Genomic DNA, 26,123 nt, shown 5'->3' with positions numbered 1-26,123 from the left:
CCAGATGATGAAAGAGTCATCAGGATGAGCTGATATTTCTGCTCTTAGAGTCACAGAATTGTTTCTATTGGAAAAGACCTCCAAGATCATTGATTCCAGCCATCAACCCAACACCACGATGGCCATTAAGCCATGTCCAAACTGTGTCCACAGGTTTCTTGAACACCTCCAGGGAGGGTGACTCCACCACCTCCCTAGGCAGACTATTCCAAGGTCTGATCACTCTTTCAGTAAAGAAAATTTTCCTCATATCCAACCTATATTCCCTGGTGCAGTTTGGTGCCATTTCCTCTTGTTCTTTTAGAGACTTCTTTGAGCTGGTGTAAGTTTGCACTGTTGGCAATGTTTTGATATTCATAGAGAAAGAACAGCTGCCCAGTAACTACTGTCTGGAAAAGGCACGTCGTTAGATGTACACACTTGAATGTGTGTCTGTGTGTCTAGCCACATGCAAGGTGTATAACGTGGTGTGTTTACTGGGGCAGGAGCAAAATTTACATTTTGTGTATTATTTTCTAAGCAGGTGACCTTGATTCTCCTTGCACCCACAGCCCTGCATGCATTTCCTTTTGCATGCACAATTTGGGCCTTCCGTTTCAAGCTGGTCTTGTATGTAATCGATGAAGAAAGCTAACCCATGGTTCAGAAGACAAAAATGGTCTGGTTGGATTCCTCTAATATTTTTTTCTAGAGTCAAGCAAGGTACAATGGCAAAGATTCTTGCTACAAATGGGGAGAGTCGTGCAGCGAGCTGTTGCAGCACTCTAAGAGAATGATGGCCTCAGTTATGTTCCTGACAAGGCCCCAAGCAGTGTCTGTGATGGAAATGGGGGCTCGCCTGTCAGATGTGCAAACTGGAGCATGTATGCCCATGGCTGTTGGCTTGGTGCAGTGCTTGGAGCTCTTCATACTCGGCTGAGCTTCTCCTGCAGAGAATGTGGGGTCTCTCTTGTGCTGTTGTTCCAGTGTGAATGGGAAAGCTTTTTCTGTGACTTGTTTTGTTTGTTGCAAACAAAAAGAGAAAGGAGCCAATCTCCCTAAAGGCAAATTGTTTTGAAATAGCCGGACCCCAGCTAGGTTATTGTTGGGAGCAACGTTAAGAGCTTAGTTCTTTGTCACTTCAGATAGGGGATAATGGTGTTATGGGGGGAAGGTGTAGGTGTAGTTTTCCTCTATACTTTTGCTAGTGTATTACCAAACCCAAATATTAATAAGCAGGTAATCTTGAATGCCATGGAAAAGAACAAAATCAGCAAATAAATGGGAATTGGGGGGGGGATTAAAAGGAAAGCATGGAAGCAAAGGAAAAGTAATAGCAATGGGTGACATTTGTAGGACAGAGGAAAACTGAAGATTAAAGAGGCTTCTTAGGCAGACTCTTCTAGTGGGATTGCTCATGCAGTTGTACTTGTCTTTTTATAGTCAGTGTTAAAGATTACAGAGTGCTTTCCTTGAGGCATTCCTGGAGTTTATGGCTTGTTCTGCCACAGGAAGCAGCGCAGTGCTATCTGCACACTCAGTGCTTGTCATACTCTGAGACTGGTATTTGCTTCACACCTCTGGGACTGTAAATATAAATAAACTTCTTCTACCTGCTTATAGTGTGCAGCTAAGCTTGAACTGATCTTGGAAAAAAACCCAACACAACAAAACAACACCAAAAAAAAACCCCTTCCCAACAAGTCCTGAAATTCAAAGTAACTTTTTCATACAATAGCAGTTCTAATTAAGTTCAAGCAGAGCCATGATCTCTCACTGATAAATACACCAGTGCCTCTTGTAAGAAGTGTGGCAAATTCTTCAGTGAATTCATGTAGATTTCCATTCAAGATGCATTTCAAAAGAAATGTGTGCAGCTGTTACTTCAGAATTTACTGGGTGGATTTTTCTGGGGAGAGGGGCAAAATAAAATCTTTCCCTGAGAGCTCCAGACTGAATTTATTATGCTTTAGGAATGGGTTTAATCCTGTCTTCTTGCATGAAATCTGCACATAGGATTTTTAATTCTTTTATTTTTTTTTAAATAAAACCATCTTTTGCTTAACCAGGGAGTTGTTTTTTATGGCTCCAAGTCCTCCAACAATAATTCCTACAGATTATACTGACACGAACTGGTAGAAGGCAAAGCTGCTGCTAGTGTGTGTGGCAGTCATTCATTGTAAATAATTCTGCCAGTCTTTATGCTTACAGACATCTGACAGATGCTTCCTGCAATCTCTGAATGGTTGCATTGCCAATTATTAGGGTCATCTTATTCTCACAATCTGGGAACACTATTGGTGGTTTTAATTTTCTTGCGTTGATACATGTAATGGCATTAGCACTGTGCCCTGTGCACTTCACAGAGTGCTGAAGGCTGCATCTCACTGAAATCAAGAGAATTTATTTATCTAGGGAACTAAGCTGTTTCTTCTCCGACTTAGAATTTAGGATTTGATCCTGTGCACTGCTGAGAACCAGTTAATCTTGTTGGTTCCCTCTCATCCTTTGGAATTGAGAGTGGTCAGGAACATGCCAGTAACAAAGAAAATGTGAAAACCCCACACAAACACCCCCAAACAAAACCAACCAACAAACTTGTGTGTTTATGGAACAGAGAGACGCTTGTGTTCATAGTGATAAGGAAAAAGCCCTTGGCTTCCTGATCTGCTGATGTGTTTAAGCTCACTGCATCACTCTTGGAACAGAATTTTACCAATAAGTTCAGTTGCTGGAAACCACTGGTGGAATTGTTTTGCATTCTCTTGGAAATAGCAGAGGGGACAGTTTCCAGTCTGATACAGGCTTTTGCATATTGATATTTTTCTGCTTCCACAGAGATCCAGGATGCTGGTGAGGTCATCAGCACTTTCCCCTTTCCTCCTGTGGCACATGGTAGGTGTGCTGTGGAATGTCTTTGAGTTTGTCATAGGATCTTGGGAGGGAATCAAGGATTGGGAAGGGTGAGAGGAAGATACTGTTAGTGGATCCCCGAGATTAAAGTGCCTGCTTTGTGGTTACCTCAGCCTGCATGGCTTGGGTTAAATGATTCATCCTTCCTAGTCCTGTACTCTCAACAGCACTTGCGGTAAACAAACTCTGATCTTCATTGCATGGTGCCCCTTTCTGAGATCAGGAAAAGGGCATGTATGGAATCTCCTCTAGAACACCAGACTTGCATACAGAAGCCTAATTGTGCTGGGATTTCCCTTGCAGGTTTTTGGACAAAGATTGCAGTGTTTGTGGAAGTGAGCTATCTCTTGTGTTCAGTAACCATGTGAGCTGTCATGCTGCAGCATCCACTGACAAATAATAGTATGTCTTATCTCTTCCAGGGCTTCCAAAGCAGCTGAGTCTAGTACCTTAAGGAATGTCATGCAGTAGGTGCTAAACTAACTGGCACTGAAAGGAACACAAAAAGATGGCAGTCTGTATTTGAAGCAGTTAAACACATGGACTCTCGCTGACAAGAAACCATGTCAAAAAAAGGACGTAGCAAGGGCGAAAAGCCTGAGGCACTGATTGTTGCCCTACAGGGCGCCAACGAGGAACTCAGGACCAAGTTAACAGACATTCAAATTGAGCTGCATCAGGAGAAATCTAAGGTGAGTGAGGGTTTGGTTTTAAATAAGTGGCTGTGCTGAAGGAGAGAAACATGGAAAAGAAGTGTCACTCTTTCCTGGAACAGTGCTCTGATTCTTTCCCCATATACAACATTTTATTACTGTGATGTCCTGTTGCTTCTGTGAGAAAGACTTCTTTTTACTGGTGGTACAAGCTTAAGCCTGGCCCACAAATTAAGCAGTATGTCCTTTGTAACATCTTTGACCATATTCCAGTTAGTGGGCTTTGTCCTGTCCACTCAGTGTTTAGAAACTGTAGTGTTGGTGGGTTTTGCACAGCTGCCCTTATTTCGCAGTTGAGTGAAGAATTCCTTAAATACAGAGGATGACAATCCATGCCAGCCCTTGTAACCCCTCTGCAGTGCAGCTGAACCATCTTATATGCACTAGGGCATTGTGCATTGTTTCCAGCTTTGTCAGGTACCAGTGGCCTGCCAGAGCCATAGTCTCAGATGGGTAAAGTTAGTCTGAAACCAGCTGAGTATCGTGCAGGCAAGGGATAGTGAGGACCCACAGAGCTGTGAAGGTTTGAGGTCTCCCATAGACTTTAGAAACATTTGACCCAACTGCAGGGCTGTGTGCTACAGCTTCAGCTGTTGCCTACATCGTCTGGGGCAGCCCTTGTAAAACACTTAACATCTCTTTACACTAACAACTACAGCTGTTGTAACCTGTAAGAAGGTCATGGGCTGGATGATACCAGTATAAAATGCTGGCTGTTATTTATGCCCACTCTGCACGTACCATGACTGTGTGCAGTTAAAGTCCTTGCAAGCAAAATCAATTTTCTCACAGGTGATGCTGGAGTGGCTTTGCAAAGAAGTATACTTTTTGCTCTCTACAGCATTGCTCCCTCTTCATTTAGAGATGCTTCCAGCAGCAAGCACAGTATGTCTTATGTTTTATAGCCAGAGTACAGCTTTTGTGCTATAAACCCTTTATGTGGTAAGTGCTAAAGTTCCTTGAACATAGGTGAAATGAAGGCAGTCTTCAGGTTGAGCAGTGTGTTCTCTATGAGCAGTGAAGAGAACAAATGTCTGTTTACTAACTCCTGGTGAATTCTTATGAAGAGGACTGGAAATAGCCAGGCACCTGCAGTCTGGTGGCAGCAGGTGGGGGATTCACATCTTCAGAGGATGAGCCTAGTGACACATTGTTTTCCCAAATGTAATATAATTGAAATCCATCAACCTGGGGTTTGATTCTTTCACAGATAAGCATATATCCTGGGAAAATAAACCCAGAATTACTAACCTCTAGCTTCCAGATGTGAATAAATACAAATCCTTTAGCCTGTAATAGGTCTTTTTCATAATTTCTCTTACAGGCACAGATGTTCGTGCCCCTGGCTCCTCTTTCTGAAAGGCTTGCTCTCTCTTCCTTGGTCTTTATTTAAAAAGGAATTGACAAGGAAGTTCTAAGACTCTTTGAAACCACATTCTTTTTCACTGTAAATAACAAAGCTACCAAGTTTGCTTTGACCTGAACATTTGTTATCCATCGCTTTCCTTTGGTGTGGGTTCACACATGTTTCTGTTGTAAAACTGCTCAGGGATATGAAGTTGCACCTAGAGATATATTAGTGTCAGTGTGGATTACTCTCTGACTTTGGTTCCAAAGCTGCTGTCAAAGAACTTTAAAAACTATTGTTAATGAAGAGTAGTAGCAAAGGACATACTTTAAGTAAAAGTTGGCTGTACCATAGGCACAATAACTAATGCAGGATGCTTTTCTGTAGATAGGTGTCTAAGAAGTGGCTATAATTGTCCATCTGTAAAAGATGATATGTTCCCTGGACTTTCAAACTTGCATCTTGCCTCAGCTGGGACCACAGAGAGCCAAGCTCTTCTCTCTCATCTGATTCACACGTGGTCATGGAAGCTGTAGGAACCTGGCTGCTTCTGAGCTTTGTTAATTTTCTGGTGATGTTGACTGATGGATTATGAAGTTATTAAACAAATGCACTTACATACAGGGAGTCTTATTCCCTGAGGAAATATGGAAAGTACATGTAGTGTCTGCAAAAGATGAGACACCTGGAGAAGACAGTGTGGTTTTGGCTTGAGTAAAGACTATAAAATCTATGTGAATGCCCCAGGAACCGGCCCATATTTTGTGAAGGAGGGTAGAGGATCACCTAGGGCCTGCAGCAAGTTCCTGAATTTGCCATGGCTGTGCATCTGTGTAGGCTTGTTTTGATGCCACTGTGTGTTGCAGGTGACTTTCAATTTATCTCAATGTAGGTTGCTAAACTTGAACGAGAGAAGACTCAAGAAACAAAACGTATCCGGGAGGTGGAGCAGCGCAAGCAAACTGTGCAGATCACAGAGCTGAAAGCCAAACTCCATGAGGAGAAAATGAAGGAGCTGCAAGCCGTGAGGGAGAACCTCATCAAACAGCATGAGCAGGAGATGACACGGATGGTGAAAGTCCGGGACAGCGAAATCCAGCGCCTCAAGTCAGCGCTGTGTGCGCTGCGGGATGGGAGCAGCGATAAAGTAAGGACAGCGCTGACTATTGAGGCTCGTGAGGAGGCCAGGAAACAGTTTGACTCCGAGCGCCTTAAGCTTCTGCAGGAAATCACTGAGCTGAAGTCTGCTAAAAAGCAGGTAGATGAGGCCCTTAGCAACATGATCCAAGCTGATAAGATCAAGGCAGGGGATCTTCGGAGTGAGCATCAGTCCCACCAGGAAGCCATTTCCAAGATCAAATGGGAGAGTGAAAGAGACATTCGTCGCCTGGTCAGTAACCAAAGCAATTCATGTGTTCTCTTACACTGTAGTAAGTTTGCCTCTTGTGCCTCTTAGCTTTTGGTGAATAACAGAAATCTGCAGTGCACCTCAGCCTGCACAAATATGACAAACTTCTCACTGTTCTTTGGCAGCAGTGAATGGATCCCGGTGAGTCATCCAGAGCAAGCACGGTGGTGGCAGCTGACATCTCAAAGCAAGTGACTGGCCCAGTGCTGAGATGCTGATGTGTGTGAAGTTAAAAGTGTCAGAAAAAGAATGTCTGCATCTGCACTTGTGGTTTGATAGTTTCTCTAGCCCTTGTGGTAGTATTCTAAACACAGCTGTAGCAGGAGGGAAGATATCTTTTGTTTTGGTGTAGCCTTCAGTAATTACTAGGGAAAAAGAACAAAATGAGGCCTGCAGAAGCCATGGTGCAAGTTGCCCTGTCATCTGGGGAACTGGACCTGCTTGCAACAGTGGGAAGTTTGTCATGAAATCTGTAATTCAAGATTTGAGAGTGAAGAAAGAAATGGTAATTTAAACTGTCAAGAAGAATTTATGTTGCTTTTTTCTTTTCTTTGGGGGTGTGTGTATTTTTCCCCCAATTCAAAGTCTGTGTACTCAGTGTATATTCTTATGTTGCTGTGGGTTGAATTAAGAAGCAGTTCTTCTTGTCTTGGATAGTCCTGGGATATTAGTCATAAATGAAGTAACAATAAAATGATTAGCCCTGAGTTTGCACTCAGGAGATTAATGAGATGACAATCAGCTTGAAGAAATCCTAGGTCTGCACAGATCTGTTTGTGAGAATTGGACTGTAACCTCTTCTATCTCATCTAACAGAGCTCCATTTACATGAGCAGGGGCTAGTCTAATCTCTCTTGGGTTTGTCAGAGTTTATACTGATTTTTCACCAATATAAATAACTGACCAAAATGCAATGTGAAAGCCTGAACTTTTCATCCAATTATCTGTTAACACCATGCTAAGGTCCTGGCTTCACTCTGTGTATAGCTGGAGAATCTTGCTACTGTACCAGTGCATGGGTATGGCTGAGACCTCAAAATGTGTTGCTTTACAAGCCTGGTGCAGTATGACATAGCAGATTTAAGTGGTGGACACTGCTGTGAAGTAAATCATATACTACTAGACTGGAGAAAGCTGAAATGCTGTTGCCTTTACACAGTAATATTGCTGTTCTGGTGTTTCTCTCATGCAGATGGATGAGATCAAGGCCAAAGACAGAATCATATTTTCATTGGAGAAAGAACTGGAGACACAGACAGGCTATGTGCAGAAGCTGCAGCTGCAGAAGGAAGCTCTGGATGAACAGCTCTTCTTGGTGAAGGAGGCAGAGTGTAACATGAGCAGTCCCAAGAGAGAGATTCCAGGAAGGGCTGGAGATGGTTCGGAGCACTGCAGCAGCCCTGTATGCAGGTTTTTCTAGCCCCTACAAAGCAGAAACATGGCTGTTTCTCTTGATTAAATGTTTTCTCAGGTCCTGGGCAAACATTATCACTATTCACTACAGAAATGTTAGGTCTATAGACTCTTCAGAGAGAATGCTATTGTGACAAAGGTTTGTAAGACTGTTTCCCCAGTCAAATACAAAACATCTTAAATAATTAGTGCCTCTCTGAAAGAATCAATGAACCTAACTACCCTGGTAGCTTCTATAGAATTGGGAAGATGGGCAGGGAGAAAGCTGGGCTTTGAATTCCTGGAGACTCTTAGGAGATCCTCCTCTGTCTTATTCTCCACACATCGAGCCCTTGCTGTCTTTCACAAAGCATGTAACTCACTGGTTGTGTGACTAAATAGATGATGTTTACACAACAAATGTGTGTATTTGCACAAATTTACACACATACAAATGAGGAATTAGAAATTAAATGCAACTGATCCTGAAAGGGATGTCCTTTTCCCCCTGACATAGTGGCTCAGCAAATAGAAGCAAGGTACAGGAAAAGGCAATAAAAATTAGAATCATTTAGCTTTTTGCTTTTTCTTCACCACCTTAAATATCAAAATCTGTTTGGTTGTTTTTCAGTTGTCTGGAAAAATAAAGATATATTTTCAATTGGGTATCCCCCAAACCAGAGGCTTTCTTCCAAAAATACTTTGCCAGCATGTCCAATATGGTAAAAATTCATAAATACACTTTGTTAGTGATGACAGGTGAAGATGACTGCTGTATGTTTCTGGAGGATTCTTTTCCCAAGCATGTGTAACTCTGCTGTGTTGTTGCCAATGAGCAGGACCTGCGCAGAAACCAGAAGAGAATAGCAGAGCTGAATGCCACCATCCGGAAGCTGGAGGACAGGAACACGCTGCTTGGGGACGAGCGGAACGAGCTGGTGTGTGAGCCTTGCACTGCCAGACAGAGGGGGGTGGGAGCCATAGGGACAGCAGAGAGAGGAGGAGACAAGGATGACAGTCAGCAGTAAATGTGCCTTTTCCATCCATCGGGCTAGTCACTCATGAGACTGGGGATGATTTTTTTATCCTGGAATTAAACAGTAATTGAATTACTGAAGTGGTACGAGTACAAAACTGCAGCAGAAGTTGAGGCAGAGGCTTGTAGGTTTCTGTGCAAGTGCTTATGTTCCCTCCTTGACTGTTTAAGTGGACAGCAGTGTACCACGAGACTTTCCTTGTGAATGAAATTATGTCTGTAGTGCAGCATTTCACCAGATTGAGAATAGCTAAGTAGTGGATCTAGGGAGGATGGACAATGGGGAATTGATCCCTTTATCTGATTTACTTCTTTATCTGATTTACTTTATCTGATTTACTATGACACTGGTGATACCTTTATGTTAAAGTCAGTACCCTAGCTTTTTAACCTCTCTGTTTCTACTTCCCTTACTAAGGATGAGGGTGGTGAAATTCAACTCTTGATATTTTATTTTAGTTTTATTCCTGAGCTAGGAATCCTTATGCATTCCTTTCATATCTGTTCAGCTGGCTTGTGTCTCCTGAGAGTTCTCAATGTCATATTTGCAAAATAATGACTTATCTAGATTGCAAATGAGAAACATGTTCATGTGTGTCTCTTCAGTTGTGAAAAGCTCTCAATCCTCAAATTTCTGTGGTAGTGAATAGCATGGAGTCTGGTGAGTCAGCTTGACTAGCTGTTGTATGCCATTAAATATTCAGCCTATTTTTCACAATGGTAAAAATAAATTAAAAGGCTTCTAAGCTGTATCTTGCACAGCATGGTTAAAAGGAACCAATTTTGCGTAATGTGACCAGGACTACTACTGGCAATACCATGCACTTTAAGGTACATTCACAATTAACTTCATTCTTAGGGTAGGATACATGGTTGTTTTGTCCACAACTGTGCTGGTCAGAGATGTAACCACTTCCTAGCTGCTCCCCATCTTTTCTGTTAGCAGAAGAAGCCTTCAGGTACCTGCTTCAGATGAAAATCACTGGGTTAGTTTAATTAACCTAGTAAAATCATTTGATGATGTAAGCAAATGTGGTTAACTGTCCCTAATAGCGGGCCTTTCCTCAGCAGAACTGTAAGAGGCAGGAACCTCCCAGTGACAAACAGTAATGCAGAACCAGGACAGTGTCTTTGTTAGGTAGATCATCTGGGTACAAAGATAATGGATTTCCACAACCACATCCAATTCCTTGTCTTCTCTTAGAAAAATAAATGATGTCTATAAAATACTCAGTATTACTGGATGGGACTAATTCTTCAGAGAAAGGGATCTTGGTTAATAATCTAGTTGTACCAATACTGGGGCTTCCAAACATGTCCTGTGACACTTTCTTGCCTTATAGGGATTTGTTGTTTAAATGTTATGTGACTTGTTTATGGAAACAAAGTTCGTTGTGCATGTGCACAGGTATTGCACCATGTGGCATTAAAACCCAGACTTTATCTTCTAGATAAAGCACAGATCATTTGGGATTTTTGTAGCAGATTTGCAGCTGCCTGGCTGTGTGTTGGGTTGCTTCATCTCTATGTCAGAGTGTTTCCATGGATAAAGCCATCCTTAGCTGACATACAGAATTATGCTTTGAGATTTATAGACAAAGTAAGTTATGGAAGCTTCAGTTCCATTAGATCACTTGGGTGTTTTACAGAATGGAATGGAATGGAATGGACCAAGTTGGAAGAGACCTTCAAGATTATTCTATTCTATTCTATTCTATTCTATTCTAGTCTAGTCTAGTCTAGTCTAGTCTAGTCTAGTCTAGTCTAGTCTGTTCTAGTCTATTCTAGTCTATTCTATTCTATTCTACAGAATTATGCTTTGAGATTTATAGACAAAGTAAGTTATGGAAACTTCAGTTCCATGAGATCACTTGAGTGTTTTACTGAGACAGTAGTCCAACAGGGAAGTAACAAAACCACTTCTAACAAAGGAGGCAGAAAAGCTATCTCTTATTGTGATTGTTTCCAATTATTAATTGCATTTATCAATCCAGCTGAAGCGTGTTCGAGAAGCTGAGAAACAATGTAAACCTCTTCTGGAGAAGAACAAGTGCCTCACAAAGAGAAATGATGAACTCATGCAGTCATTGCAGCGCATGGAAGACAAACTCAAGGCAGTCACTAAAGAAAATATAGAAATGGTTGGTACTGAAGAGCAAAATGAGGATTACTGCATGGTCTGTGTTTATTAGGTGTGCATGCATAGACTTGGAGAAAATGTGTTCTATAGAGTGTGTAACGCTATTGATAAGATACAGCCATGGTTAGGTCTCTATAGAATCACAGAATGTTAGGGATTAGAAGAGACCTCCAGAGATCAAGTCCAACCCCTTTGCCAAAGCAGGCTGCACAGGAATGCATCTAAGTGGGTTTTGAATGTCTCCAGAGGAGACTCCACAACCTCTCTGGGCAGTCTGCTCCAGTTCTCCATTACCCTTACTGTAACAGTGTCTCCTCATGTTGAGGTGGACCCTCCTGTATTCCAGCTTGTACCTGTTTGTTCCTTGTCCTATCAGTGGGCACCACTGAAAAGAGCCTGGCACCTTCATCTTGACACCTACACCTCAGATTTTTATAGACATTGATAAGATTCCCTCTCAGCCTTCTCTTCTCCAGACTAAACAGTCCCAGGTCTCTCAGTCTTTCTTCATAGGAGAGATGTTCAGCTCCCACGCTCGCCCTCGTTTAACTCTCTCCAGTACATCCCTGTCTCTCTTTAACTGGGGAGCCCAAAACTGGACACAGTATTCCAGATGTGGTCTGACCAGGGCAGAATAGAGGGGGAGGCAAACCTCCCTAGACCTGCTGGATGCAATTTTCTTAATGCACCCCAGGATGCCATTTGCCCTCTTGACCCCAAGGTCACATTGCCGTCCCATGGATAACTTGCTGTAAGTCTGTAGAAGAGACTTAGATACTACAGCATTGTGTATGGTGCATACCTGTGCAACACATTGAAGTGAATGCATCATCAGTCTTTAATACTAGTCCCAAAATTAGAATATTGAGTTTCAATTGTTTCATAAAAAAGTAAATGAAAAAAATTATATCATTGAGTCATATCCTACTGTGCTATTTTACATCTGGGACTCAAAACAGAAGCTGTTAGAGTGATGTTTTATGTAAGCATGAGGTTCATCTTTGAATGTAGATGTTCTTGTTAGAGCTGATGATGGCAAAGTGAAGTTCTGGTCTGCCTGTGAGCATGTACCATCTTTCCATGTGTGTATGGTGGATGGGTATGGGAAATGGAGAATGTGCTGGTGGTTTGAATTTGACTAGGGTCATAAATTCCACACATCAGGGATCCACGAAGCAAGGGCAAAGCAGTTATGTCTCCTATATGCTTCAGGTGGAATTGCCTTCAGTATAAGTCAGAACCTAGTCCCCATACATGCTCTCATATTGCTTTGGCAATAACAAAGACAGGAGGTAGAAGTTCAGGGTTCCCAGAGGTAAGGTTGCAGTCTGAGGAGACTTCCCCTGTTGTGTGTGTTTGTGTGCCATGCCTCTGGCTCATAGCAGCCACTGTCCTCATCTCAGGCTGGCTGCCCTTCTGTGGGAGCAGCTTTCTGGCTGATTAGAACAAGATGGCCAGATTCACTTTCTTGTCTTACAGGAAAAAGGCTTTAGTGGTACAGGGTTAATCCACTTTAAGACTGCAGTTCAGCCATGCCCAGAAGACAGATAAACTTCTTGCAGGTGTCATGGGTCAGAATTCTTCTCTCTCAGCTGTGGTAGCCCCGTGGCTTTTCCCACAGCAAAGAGAAGGAACTTGGGAATCTGCCTGCATTAGACATTGGGGCAGTACCGCTGACGTGAATATGTCTGCACATAGCACGTGTATTCTAACTTAGCTCCTTAGAGCTCTGCTCTTTTCACTGTAAATGCCCAAATGATGGCAGCTGGCAAGCTGTGGGTGCCTAGGGTAGCTCTTATGGGCTGTAGCCAACTCTTCTCCCACATACTCTCAGAAGTAGGCATGATGTGGACTTCTATTTAAGATAGATCTGGTACCACATTTTTTGACTTCCCTGCTCTTCTGACTGCCTTTCACATGACTAAAGCCATGTCCATTTCCACAGTGAATACAGCTGTATTCAGGGCATAGCATCATGTGAATAGATACTATTTACATACTCACTGGACAGGTAGGGAGTTGCATTGTATTTAGCATATGTTGGGGCACCGTGATGCATGGCACAGGAAAAGCTATGGTGTATGACTTCTAAGAACTCCTGTAGAGGTTGTACTGCCACACAGGAAGTAAATGAAGCTTTGTTCTAGTTGATGAACTCAGCCTTGCTGTGCTGCTTTGTTGTTAAGAAGTGCTGATATGGGTATTAATAAAGTTATATAAATAGTGTAGCTAAAGAATATTTAAAGGGCTGTACACCTCAAATGAAACATAGTGTCTAAGTTTTAACTGAAGGGATGTTTTTTTTGTCTTGTAATTGATGGATCTTACTTTATCTGTTTCTTCTTACTACAGAGAGAAAAAATGACATCACATCCTCCTCTAAAGAAATTAAGATCTCTCAATGACTTGGATCAGGCTAATGAGGAACAAGAAACTGAATTCTTAAAGCTTCAAGTCATAGAACAACAGAACATAATTGATGAGTTAACAAGGGTATGTTCAGAGCGCCAGGAAATTAAGAGTGATTCCTGCATACAGTATTTCTTCTCTCAGCTACAGGTCTGAGGGTTAATACCTTACTTTTAGCACCTGCATGTTTTTAGATGTAAGTGTGCCTGGATGCAGTTTAAGTGAGTTTCTAGGAGGGCAACTCAAAACTCTTGTGTGTGAATTGTCATTTAGAAATGGATGCAGATTAAGAACTGTGGAGCTTGGGAGGATACCTACATGGTCACAAGTCAAGGCTGTGCCAACCCATTTTGCCATTACAAATAAGCTTCTTTAACAAGAGGCATGCACACAGTGTGATACTGTGTGCTGCTAGATAGTGGTTCGCTAGTTCTGTTGAAGGGAAGGAGGAAGAAACTCCAAAACAGGCTGTTGTCTCTCACAACACATCATTGCTAGGAGTGATGAGTTCAACACTACTGTCATTTAATGACTTTGAAGCAGGCATCATCTCATCTGCAGAGAGAGCAGCTTCACAAAGGAAGCCTAAACCATAGGAGGCCCGAGGCCTCCTAGTGATTTTAACAGGAGATCCATCAGTGTTTATTTGACAGTCTGTAAAAGTAACTGCTTAACAAGAGGTGAGGTTTTTTTATAGCTGTCCCTTTTTCCCTTTTAAGAGTGGTTTTCAGCTGACACTTGTACAGACTTGTCTATGAATCCTCTCTGGATTCCACCTGTTCAAATGTGTACAGAGTTGGTGGAAGCCAAATGTTTTATTTCCTCTGTAGATCTGGCCTTCTACAGCTGCAAATGAGAAGAGAGAGTAACTTCTTAATCTTATTTTCCAGGACAGGGAGAAACTCATTCGTCGCAGAAAGCATAAAAGGAGCTCAAAGCCAATTAAGGTAAGGGGGAAAATTATTTTCAGCTTATAAAAATGCTAGCAGACCCTGTAGGAAGCCACACTTCAGCAATGCAATTAAAGAGAGCTTTATGGATTATATGAATCTACCTTAGTGATCAGGTTTATTAACCTTAGTTACTTTGGGAGAGCTTTTTAAGTCCACTTGGAAATTCAGTTTAGGATGTGCAGCTATTTTATTTTCAGCAAAATGGGGCCTTTCCTTCCCACTCTCTGAAATAGTAATAATCTTCAATCTGATTTCTATAAATATTGGTCTCAAGGTCTAGTATTCTGAGATATATTTACATTTTCAGAGAACTTCCCACCCATCTGCTGAGACATGTTTTTCATAGCACATATGGGCTAAAAAAAAAAATCCTTCTGCATCTTTATTCTTCAGGCAGAAGTTTTTGCAAAAAGAACTGTCATTCTCCACTGCACAGTTCCACAGGCCTTTGGCTGCCCCTTGTATTACTCTGAATTGGGTCAAGTCCAAAGCTGGTATAATTTACAACAATTTAAGAGCTGAGTAGTCAGTAGTGGTGCAAGGAATTCCTTTATCGGTTACATAGGAAGAATAACTTCACAACAGTCACAACTCACCTCCAGAAAGCAGAAATACTGTGTAGGAAACATAGCTTGGTTGCTCTCTGTCCTCTAAGGATACACCCTAGTCCATCAGACATGTCCTGTGAAAGAAAGGCATCTCCTTCCTAAACACAGAGAATTTCAGACCAGTAAATCCTAGAGGTGTCATCACATTGTGTCTGTATGGGTTTTGAAGCGTTACAAATCACATGTAACAGGGAGACAAAGACTAAAAAGTGTTGTCATCAGTCAGCTTGATTTATAAGGCATAGATTATAACAGGGGAGAAATGGCTATTGCTTTCTCTTGGAAAAATAATGAACAAAACCAAAAAGAGAATACATTCAAAATGTTATTGGCATCTTTGGTACATGGGTTTTTTTGTGTGTGGTTTGAAATCCAGGTTTAGAAAGTTGTAACCTGTCAGCAAAAGTGAAGAATGTTGCAAAGCAGAAGTGCAGCTTGAATGCTTGTCAATCAGTTTGCAGAATTATTCATAAGCCAAGTACTTAAATGCTCAAGTCTGTACCTGAAACCAAGCCTTCAGGGTCAAGCATCTGTATCCTCACAGGGCATGACTCACAGTTTTCATTTTATTTAATTCAGTTACTGAGATTGGAGATAGTGAGATGTCAGACACACAACCAAACTGTGTAGGGTGAGCAATCTCTTACAACATGTGCCAGTTATTCTACAACTGGAAAAGATGTGGAAATAAAAGTTCCTTCATGCTAGTTCTGTATTGAAATAACTTTCACTCGCTCCAACAGCAATATCAGTGAGAGAAGCACTGAGATACTGAAAATCTCAGCAGTGCCTGAGAGACAGGAAGGAGGGTTCCATGTTCTACGCCCTTTCCCAGCCTGGCATAGTGTTACCTCTGCACACCAGTGTGCATATTGATGTCTTCTGGACAGCTTTGGGGTTAGCAAACAATTCTTTTGCCTTCCTGCAAGGGCAAAGGCTTTTCCTTTACCATGGTGCTGCTCCTCTTAAGTTTTCCAAGTTTTGGAGTTGAGATGGATCTTTAGCTCAGCACACTCATTCCCTACCAGTGCAAGATCTAATCTTCATTATGGCTCCCTGCTGGTTTGTTTGTTGATGGTAACTGCAGAGGTACTGCTTTTGTTTCATGTCTTGCCTTTTGTAAGTAACTAGCAATAAGATTTTGAACTAATTTACTTAACTCTTGTCCTGCCCCACACCAAAAATCACATTAGCTGTTTCCAAGGAGATTCAGAAATAATGCTTTTACTTCTTTAGAGACATGTGGTGGACACGTTTTTTGGGTACGATGATGATTCCATGGACTCTGAAACATCCTCTGTAGCCTCATATAGAACAGACAGGACACCAGCAACCCCAGATGATGATCTGGATGAGGTAAGATCTGACTCTTTCCATAGGCAAGGAAAGGTTTTCAAGAATCTTTGACTTCCAAAACAAGTAGCAGGCTCTCAGAAACAGTAAGGTTTTATAGTGCATGTTGAGTGGTAAGTTCTCATTAACTTTGGCCTCAATTTTGGCTTCTGATACACTGAAATGCTGAGAGGTTCTAGTCCACTGAGTCTACAGCTATGATACCATTGCAATGTGAGATTATTTTTTCCTCTCCCTCTTCAAGGTCTCTTCAAGAAGAGAAATTTATCACATTTCATTTAAAGACATACAAATGCTGTAAAAATTGCACATTCTTATTACTCTGTATTACAGCTCACTGAAAAAATTCTATTTGAATCAAGACGTATAAACCAACGACTGTGCTTAACAAATCCCACTTGCACTCTCTGCCTTGGCAGTGCTCTGCTCTCTGGTGCTCAGGCATGTCCTTTCTTCTCCTGCAGGGTTTAGCGGCGGAAGAGTCAGAGCTGCGGTTTCGACAGCTGACGAAGGAGTACCAGGCCCTGCAGAGAGCATATGCACTGCTGCAGGAGCAGACAGGAGGCATCATAGATGCTGAAAGAGAAGCCAAGGTCAGTAGTTGGTTGAGTGTAAAAGCATTTCATTGCTGACCAGACATGCAAACCCCTGAATGTGACATACAAGGAGATGGAGTTACATACAACAACCATACTTAGAGAGATCTCTGTTCGCTCATTATCTGAGGACATTTAAAGAGAGTGACAATTAAGAGTGGAGACAATGACTCAGTTTGCAAGGGGCTGTCCTCCACCTGAGCCTGAGCACTGCAGTCGGGCAGGCATGCCAAAGCAGGCAGTTCTGCAGTTTGTCACAGAACCATAAGGTTTTTCTCCTCTTTGGCCCAGGTGTGAAGGGGCTGGGGTTTAAAGGTAAATGGAGGCCTGTGGGTTTTCACAAAGACAGGCATTGCACCAACTTTAGGAATACTCACCCGAATGTTTCTAACAGAGAAATGCAAATACTATTCAAATTAGATTGTGATGCAGACTACAGTAAATTTTCCACAGCTAAAAATTTTGTCCCTGTGTTAAAATCACAGAATCGTTCAGGCAGAAGGGGCCTCAGGCCCAAAGTCCTGTTCCAAGTAGTCTCAGCTGTGACATCTCACAAACATGTTGGCAGACTCAGCTCTTGCAGACCACCCTGGGCAGAAGGAATTGCTTCTTTCCAGTGCCTTTTCCCACTGTGACCTACTAAGCACTTTTCTTCAGTTCAAACTAGCCCTAATAGGGTCTTTTAGCAAAGCCTTTCACCCCAAATACCTGAGCTTATGTTTCACTAATGCAGTAAATGGTAACAATAGACTTGGTTGTGGAGTGGGGTCTGATCTACCACCCTGTTCCCTTGTGTCCTCTGTGTGCCAGTCAGGGGGTAGTGCCAGATGTTGCTGAGCAGGAGTCTTTGTAACTGTTGCTCATTCACTGAGCATAAACCCAGACTCTGATGTGTTTGGTTTTGGTTTAATACCAGCCACATTGCTGGTTTTGTTAGGGTTTAATGCTGTGTCTGACTTCAACAGGCACAGGAGCAGCTCCAAGCTGAAGTGCAGAGGTATAAAGCCAAAATAGAAGATCTGGAGAAAACTTTGGCACAGAAAGGGCAGGTAAGCACTTTTTGAGTATTTTCTTTTCCAATATTGGATCTTACTTGCTCTGTTTGGGAAATACCTAGCACAATTTCAGCATAGACTCCAATGAGATGTAATATCGCTGTTGGGTCAACAGGCAGGCCTAGTGAGTTCAGAAGCCGTTCAACAGCTTGGTAGAGTAACGTGTTGTTACTCTGTGAACAACAGTTCATTCCTATAGTACTTAGCATCTTGAATGTTGTGGCTCCAGTTTTCAATAAATGTGCCCAACTTCATGGAGTTGGATTATTCTGTAATACCACTGCCTCATCCAACAGGACTCGCACTGGGTGGAAGACAAGCAGCTATTCATTAAGAGGAACCAAGAGCTTTTAGACAAGGTATGTTCCCAAGTTTTGAGTGTTCACTCTGAAAGATCATCTGGATCCTGCAGCACACTTTTTGGATGTGCAGTCTGGTGTTTATAGGTTAATATGAACAGGATAGTGAATGGAAAGATGAGCACACTCCAGCTCTGCGTAGGTACCATTGTTACCAGCATCTGTTGATGCTCCTATTTTGCTGGTGAGTTCCAGCCTGAGAGCTGAAAGCTCTGCTGCCTTTCTGGTGCAGAGCTTTGTGTTCCAGTAGCATTGTACTGAGGGGTCTGCAACTGCTGCTGCACTGGCAGAAAAGTTGTGAAGGCTTCATCCCTGGAAGTGTTTCAGACCAGACTGGATGAAACTTTGAGCACCCTGGTCTAGTGGGAAGTGTCCTTGCCTATGGCAGGGCGGTTGAAACATGATGATTGTTAAGGTGCCTTCCAACTCAAGCCATTCTACGATTCTGTGATCACTAGAGACTGGATTTTTTGCAGCCCATGCTACCTCAGCTCTTGCTCCCTAAATATTTAATGTTTCTTGTGACAGTCACACTAGTGCTGAATTTAGATCTTTCCATTAGATAGAGAAACTGGACACAGAAAACAACCGTCTGCAACAGGAGCTGCAGGATGCCCGAGACCAGAATGAGCTGCTGGAGTTCCGCAACCTCGAGCTGGAGGTGATGGAGCAGTTCTTGTCAATGTAGCTGGTTACAGATTAAACTAGTGCACTTGTACTGGACACCAACTTTAATCAAGTGTATACACAAGCACTTTGGTGATAACAGAGTAACAAATCAGGACCAGCATTTCTAATTGTGAGCTGAAGTTTGTCAGCTCCAGTATCAGAAAAGAGTAAGCACCATATTGAGCTAGGTGTCCAGTGTGCATAGCTCAGCTTAGCTGATTGATATCAGCTTGGCTGTTAGTTACTACACCTCTGGATAGGATTTTTCTAGTACTTTGGAGAAATCTGTTATCTCCTGTCAAATAATTAGCCTGAGTTTAGGATCCTGTCCTAACTGGCACACTGTTTTTCAGACTAGGTCTCAATGTTTGTTTCTCTGACTTGTGAAACGAAGAGCTGGGCTTTGCAAAGCATGATATAAAGAGTAGCTATGGCATTTAATGAGTTCTGTGTGCATCTCCTTTATTGTAATGTTCTCTGGCATCTTTGCAATTTATTTTCAGGAAAGAGAGAGGCGGTCCCCACCATTTAATCTCCAGATTCACCCATTCTCAGATGGTGTGAGTGCTCTACAGATCTACTGCATGAAGGAAGGGGTTAAGGTAGGTCAGTTTTATAAGGCAGCATTTCTAACTACAGGAGAACTGGATGTGGCACATACAATCCATTGTATTCATCTCTGCTAAACTTAAGCATTACAGCTCAGTCTAATTTAAGAGGGTGTGATGACTGCTGCAGTTGAATTGGACTCATAATTTTCTCCATAATGATAAAACCCAAATCAGTATGTGATGCATTTCCATGGTGCAAAACAAAATGGTTGATTTCAGCATGGTTCATAGGAGAGATGAATATTGGAGCTGTGATAAAATGTGTATGCCATGCCTTTACCTTCTTTTCTCTTTGCAGGATGTCAGCATCCCAGACCTCATAAAGCAGTTAGACATCCTTGGTGATAATGGGGTGAGTTAAAATGGGAGTCATTTTCCTTTTACAGGCTGCATTTTGTACAGTAGCATAAGTGAAATCTATAACTATAATGATTACTTTTAAGGTCCTTGTTAAATTATGTAATAACAGAACAATTCATTTAAAGAGCATTTTACTTCCATAAGTTAAAGATTTGTTGAGATTTCAATAACCAGAGAAACTAGTAATGAAGCAGCAGCTTTAACATCTGGTTTAGCAGACTGGGAAGGACGTCCAAAGGCCACTGATATTTGGAACTGGGCTTCACTGCACTCCTGTCATTCAAGCAAGCATGAGAATAAGTTTGAAACAGCTACATCTTCATCAGGACTAGAATTCTTCTGCTAACAGTTTCATTAATAGGCAAGAATTATATAAGCCCCTGTGGCTTTCGAAGTCCCCACTTAAGTATTCTATATAAAAGAGATCGTCCTTTATCTCTGTCCAACATTAGATATATTTAAAGAGAATGTATAAAAAGTAAAAATGAAAGGTCATGGTTGCCTCTTCACATGCTGGTCTGAATCAGCATTATTTTAACAAAAACTTTTATGGAAATTCAGCTTTTTAAAGCTAGCATGAAATGGGTCAGAGAAATGGGTCTAATTTTAGTTTGGATGTAATGGGATGAAAACAGATAGTCAGTCCATATCATGCAGTGTTCTTTTTAATTAATATGTTAACAGACTCTTGAGTGTTTCAATGGGAAGAGGGTACCCAGTACTACAGGGATCTTCTGAAATCTGTCAGCCTAGTCCGTAGCCTGGGCTGTCCTTATTCGTGCAAAAAACTGTTGACAATTTCCTTCTTTCCTCTCTCCACAGAATTTAAGAAATGAAGAGCAAGTGGCCATAATTCAGGCTTCCACTGTGTTGTCCTTGGCAGAAAAGGTAAATTGTGTGCTTGCTTTTATTAGGTGTTACATCTCCAGGTGTTACCTGGAAATGTTCTTTGTTGTTGTCCATATTGTCAAACTTTCTAGTGTAAGAAGTGACTCCCCAGGTAAACTGTGCCAGTGCAGCCCCAAACACCTTGCTAAAGCAGGGGGGAAAAAAAAAATCAAACTCAACTGGCCTAAGCTCTGATGTCAGAGCAACTGCAAATACAAAAAGAATGTCAGATGAAGCCTGCAGCTGTCTGCTGAATGAAAAGCATTCATGCCATACTTAGTTACTGTGTGGAATTTCTAGTCCTGAGATTTCTAGAGCTTCTGAAATGATCTGTATGCAAAATTGCCACTGGAATTATGTGTCTCAGTTGCTTGTTTTGGAAATTAAAAATAAAAGTGTGTAAGTTGGTTAAGATTGCTTTTGGTGGCTCAAATGCAGCACACAATTTTGTCAACATGACATCTTCCAAGGAACAACTCCTCCTCTGCAAAGAGAATTGCCATCTACTCAGCTGAGCTATTTTTGAGATGCTCGAGCTTTATCATGGGCCTTTGTCCATGAGATGAATTCACTTCCCTTTCCATTTCCAACCAAGGAAGTTTGCTTTCCCATCTTCCAGTGATCTGGTAATGGTGATCCTCTTGCTTCTTCTCTGTCAAGTGCTAGACATTGCAGCTGCCCCTGTCATGGGAAAACAGCTTCAAGATGGGCCTAAAACTAGCAATAGGTTACTAAAACCAGACTAACAGGATGCTGTAAATATCCCAGTTGTCACTGCCGTTTGGCCTAGAAAACACAGCAAGTTACAGCTCTCACTGTCTTCTCTCCAGTGGATTCAGCAGATTGAAGGAGCTGAAGCTGCTCTGCATCAGAAGATGATGGAACTGGAAAGTGATATGGTAAGCAAACATTCCTTAATATATATTTTAGGGCAAGAGACTGAGTGTGTCACACTTACTTGGTATGCAGAAAGATCAGTGAAAAGGTCTTTTGGCAGATGAAGTATGCAGACTTCCTCTGGTTATTGGTGACTCCATAAAATTGTTACTAGTCCAGTTCAGATGCAACAGCAGAGTAGCACAGAAATAATAAAGGCTGAAAACTTCCCCTGCCTTTCCTGGCAGCTCCTGTCTAGTTTAGAGCATTTTCATGCCTCTTCCAAAATAGGAGAAAGCACAAAAGGAGTTGTCCATGATGCCAGAGGAAGTATCTTCAGACAGATCACAGTAACTCCTGAATTACGCCACTGAAATTCCAGGCGATACCACTGTAGTCACAAAGGGATGATGGATTTAGTTCCACATAGATAGATGTATTATCATACAAAAGCAATCCACAGCTGTTTTATCTTCCTTCTATCCTAGCTGAGTCAGATATTAGTAACTCTGTAGAGTGTCAGATGAAGACCAGTCTCCTGGCCCTGAGGCAGATACACATAGTTGATTTAATAAAACTTCCCACAGTATTTCGAGTAACTAATTCCTTTTTCTGTCCAAATGATCCTTCATTGTAGGAACAATTTTGCAAAATAAAAGGTTATTTGGAGGAAGAATTAGACTACAGGAAGCAAGCTCTTGACCAAGCATACATGGTATGTACAAAGGAAATTCTACAGCACATATTGGCCAATGTTGTGACATGGTGCAGACTCCCGTTGGATCAGGAAGAGAGGTTTTGGCTTTTTTCTTAGTGTCCTTCTATTATTTCATTTTTTTCACATGGCACTACCATGCAATCTGCACAGCTTCAACATGACACCTAGCTTTTCCTGTCACAGAACAGTAAACCTTAAGTCAGAAACTCTTTCATCATCAGTTGTCATTATTGTTGGCTTGTCCAGGTGGAGTCAGTGTAACCATCTGGAATTCAGATGTGGAATCTTGGCCATTTTGCACATCACAGCAAGAAGACAATATGCCGTGAGAAGCGAAAGTTCCTGTTCTAAACACTGCTCTGTCAAGCTCTGATACATGGGTCTGATAACTGGCTGTGCAAGTTCAGCATTGTTTGGTTTGTCAGGGTAATAAAATGCTCATTGATTAGAAGAATCAAGAGCAAAGTGGTCTGACGGTGCCCTGCAGTCTTTCCTCTTGTTTTTAGCACAGTGGGTCCAAATTTCAGAATTGGTGAAATGTTCACCTTTACACTTATAAAACAGACACCAAAATGCTATCCAACTGCTTCAAAAAAAAACAACAGTCAAAGTGAGGGATTTCAGTGAAATTATTAAAATATTATTAATTAATATTAATGATTAATTTTAAAATGGAAGTTCATATCCTTTTCAAAACACTGAGCCATTTTATGAGTTCTCACATTCCCACACACTCGAGCCCAGGGACCACTTCTCATGCAGGTGCCTGAATCTGTCACCAACCCTTCAGTTCCCACTTGTTATTAAATAATGTTTCATCTCTAACTGGCTTTTGGTATTGCATCAACCAGAGGATCCAGGAGCTTGAAGCCACCTTGTACAATGCTTTGCAGCAAGAAACGGTGATAAAGTTTGGGGAACTACTCACTGAAAAACAGCAGGAAGAGCTGAGGACAGCAGTGGAAAAGCTAAGACGTCAGATGCTGAGGAAAAGCAGAGAATATGATTGCCAGATACTTCAGGAGAGGATGGAGCTGCTCCAGCAGGCTCATCAGGTAAGAAAAAGGAATGAAACACATGTGTATCATCTCAGCTTTGCTGTGTAAGTACATAAGCTGAGATCAAATTTAGGCAAGCTCCAGGTGATGAGGGAGCCTGTTTTATACTTTGTCTTTACTGTGTACATGAACACATACAATATTAGCTCATGGAGGATTGTTTTGGCATATTTTGAGTCCTAAAATGCCAAATCAAAGTTCTCACCCAGAATTCTGTCCACATAAATCTAACTTTGCAATAAACATGGTTACCTGTCTGGGCACCAGAGGAGCTGTATGATTGCTTCTGAAGACTACACCCTGTTTATAAGCTACATGTGGTCTGCTCACCACGGAATCGGTGTTGTTATAGTATTGTGTGCTTTTGTAATTTCAGATCTAATAACAACATCACTTCAATCCTTTTTCAACATATCAACCTAAGAGAAATCTTAATGAATCATGAGAAATTCTAATGAGTATGACCTTATGTGTCCCATCTATTTAACACAGGCTTAATATAAAATCGTGTGAAACAGATCCACTATTGATTTTCACTTCCAGCATTTGAGGATGCAGTAACATATTTTGAGCAGTTGTGCACATGGTAAAGTTGTGGTTAAGCAGGGTTAGTGAAGGCATGGTGTTACACAAGATGATCCCTGCAAAAGAAATGGATGTGTTAATTTCTAGGCTTTTGAACACATGGAACCTTGTTACTTGTTCAGCAGAGCAAGTTTACTGAGAATTTAGTTTGGATGTTTTCTTCTTTGACTTCCAGAGGATACGAGATCTAGAAGACAAAACTGATATCCAAAAGAGACAAATTAAGGACTTGGAGGAAAAGGTTGGTTCTGTTACATTTCTGAAGCATGCTGATCAACTGTTTTGAAAGTAATGATCTATTTCTCTTGAATCCCATAACTGTTTTGTTCAGCTGAATCAGCTGGAGCTGTTGGTGGTGTTCTGCTATGCTTTCTTTTCAATTTGTGTTTCAGTGTATACAGATTTAATCTTAGAGTCTCCTCCACAACATTCCATTTTAGGAAACAAATGCTCAACACTTTGAATTCTAGTGACTGATACTGTACCAAATGATGAAGCCTTTACTTGGCTGTTAAATGCTGTTGGTAGGCAGGCAATACTTCCACTAAAGACAGGGTGAGGCTAGCAAGCAGGAAGGACTGAATGAAACTGAGTGAAGATTTGAAGATTGTCCTTATCTGGCAGGTCTAGCAGGTTCTGACACTGTCCTCTTTGATGAAGCTTGTAATCAACTATGCAGTATGAATATGGTACCAGAATCTTGCTCTTAAACTGAACTGGCAAAGAATTACACATGCAGTCTTTATATATATATATATATACATACACACACACACTGCCTCTAGCAGTATGCACTGCATTTTTATGGTGAATAAGGTCGACTCCATCACATGAAGTTTTGTTCCTTCTAGATAGGTTAGGTGGGACTGTTGAAAAAAGATCATAGTATGGGCACAGTGGCTGTTGCCAGTAGTGTCTCCTCTAGATATGCCAGGCTGATGTAAGGTGCATCTCCAGTGGTAGCCTGGCCAGTGTGCTTAGATTAGTAAAGATAATCTACATGTGTTGGCTATAATATGAAATATTGGCTCTGTCAGTACAGTGACAACAGTGCTAAGGAGCCATTTCAGTTTATCTGTGTTCCTACAGTGAAACAAGTGGGCATAATGCAAAACTTGATGCACATAGTTCTTTCTGCTTTTCTGCCAGTGTTTTTGTGATACAAGGACTCAGTGATAATCTGTGATCAGACTAAGACAAAGCAAAAACTTACACCATGGGCAGATGAGACCTTGAATAGGAGATTTTTTTTTAGTGCCAGTTTTCAAAAGAGCTTTCAGCTCACAAAAATTCACATCTCAGAAGGCAACACATTCATGATTAAAATGAGGCATCCAAAAATAGATAATTGAACATTTAATGGTTAGGGTTTGGTATTGTGTGTATGTGTATATATATATATGTGTATGTGTCTATTCCCAGGCCATTTCAAGCATGGATTGCAGGCACTGTTTTTAAATGCACTTCAAAATGCTACCCATGCTGGTTTCATGTCCAGTTTTGTGACTTCAGTCAACCCATGGTGGTTCATAATGACAGTTACACCCCAGGCTTTCAATATGGTGCCAACTGTAATTCATCACCAAATTTATTGGGATCTGTTTCCTACTCCTGGGAGGTACAGAAATAACTGTGGACATACAGTGTTCTCTGAACACACAGTTATTCTAACTTCCCTACACAGTGCAAAAGTAACCCAGTTGCTTACAATGCCATGACCATTAGTTTTTACACAATCTTCTTTTTCTTCTGCAGTTTCTCTTTCTATTCTTGTTCTTCTCTCTTGCCTTTATTCTTTGGCCTTGATGTCAATGTGCCTCTTGGAAAGGTAAGACTGGTTTATTTCTTTCCTCAAAGCTAGCACTTCTTGCACAGAACTGAGTATCACATCCTTGTGTGTTCTTGTGTATGTCTGGAGACAGAAAATTCAGCAGGTGCGTCAGTTTGTAGTAGCTCACAATGGAGAGTTCTCACACTACTGAGTTGCCACAGGGAGCTGCAGTTAGACCAACACCATCCAACAGACTTGCAAGTGAACTGCCAAAGCTTGCTGCTGATACTAAGCTATTCAGAATTGTGAAAATAAAAGCTAACAA

General features: G+C 41.5%; 1 protein-coding gene across 3 annotated transcripts in view; it reads left to right on the top strand.

The window, feature by feature from the left end:
• JAKMIP2 (janus kinase and microtubule interacting protein 2) overlaps positions 1-26,123 on the top strand; it is a 46,131-nt gene that overhangs the window by 15,440 nt on the left and 4,568 nt on the right. Inside the window, exons 2-22 of one of the 3 annotated variants that reach the window (XM_054168439.1) lie at positions 2,818-2,874; positions 3,315-3,584; positions 5,846-6,343; positions 7,554-7,763; positions 8,593-8,691; positions 10,784-10,930; positions 13,282-13,422; positions 14,229-14,285; positions 16,136-16,255; positions 16,717-16,845; positions 17,814-17,897; positions 18,200-18,262; positions 18,825-18,923; positions 19,435-19,533; positions 19,841-19,894; positions 20,725-20,790; positions 21,621-21,689; positions 22,304-22,381; positions 23,236-23,439; positions 24,203-24,268; positions 25,783-25,855. In XM_054168439.1, coding sequence (XP_054024414.1) covers positions 3,456-3,584; positions 5,846-6,343; positions 7,554-7,763; positions 8,593-8,691; positions 10,784-10,930; positions 13,282-13,422; positions 14,229-14,285; positions 16,136-16,255; positions 16,717-16,845; positions 17,814-17,897; positions 18,200-18,262; positions 18,825-18,923; positions 19,435-19,533; positions 19,841-19,894; positions 20,725-20,790; positions 21,621-21,689; positions 22,304-22,381; positions 23,236-23,439; positions 24,203-24,268; positions 25,783-25,833 — 2,463 coding nt within the window. In that variant the 5' untranslated portion in view covers positions 2,818-2,874; positions 3,315-3,455 and the 3' untranslated portion in view covers positions 25,834-25,855. The remainder of the gene's footprint in view (positions 1-2,817; positions 2,875-3,314; positions 3,585-5,845; positions 6,344-7,553; positions 7,764-8,592; positions 8,692-10,783; positions 10,931-13,281; positions 13,423-14,228; positions 14,286-16,135; positions 16,256-16,716; positions 16,846-17,813; positions 17,898-18,199; positions 18,263-18,824; positions 18,924-19,434; positions 19,534-19,840; positions 19,895-20,724; positions 20,791-21,620; positions 21,690-22,303; positions 22,382-23,235; positions 23,440-24,202; positions 24,269-25,782; positions 25,856-26,123) is intronic. The other 2 variants (XM_054168440.1, XM_054168438.1) reach the window with 2 other exon arrangements.

This window comes from Dryobates pubescens, chromosome 16 (genome assembly GCF_014839835.1).
Source record: "Dryobates pubescens isolate bDryPub1 chromosome 16, bDryPub1.pri, whole genome shotgun sequence".
NCBI classification, from domain to species: Eukaryota; Metazoa; Chordata; class Aves; order Piciformes; family Picidae; genus Dryobates; species Dryobates pubescens.
Note: the sequence above shows the minus strand (reverse complement) of the source record. Positions and strands in the feature narration are given on the sequence as shown.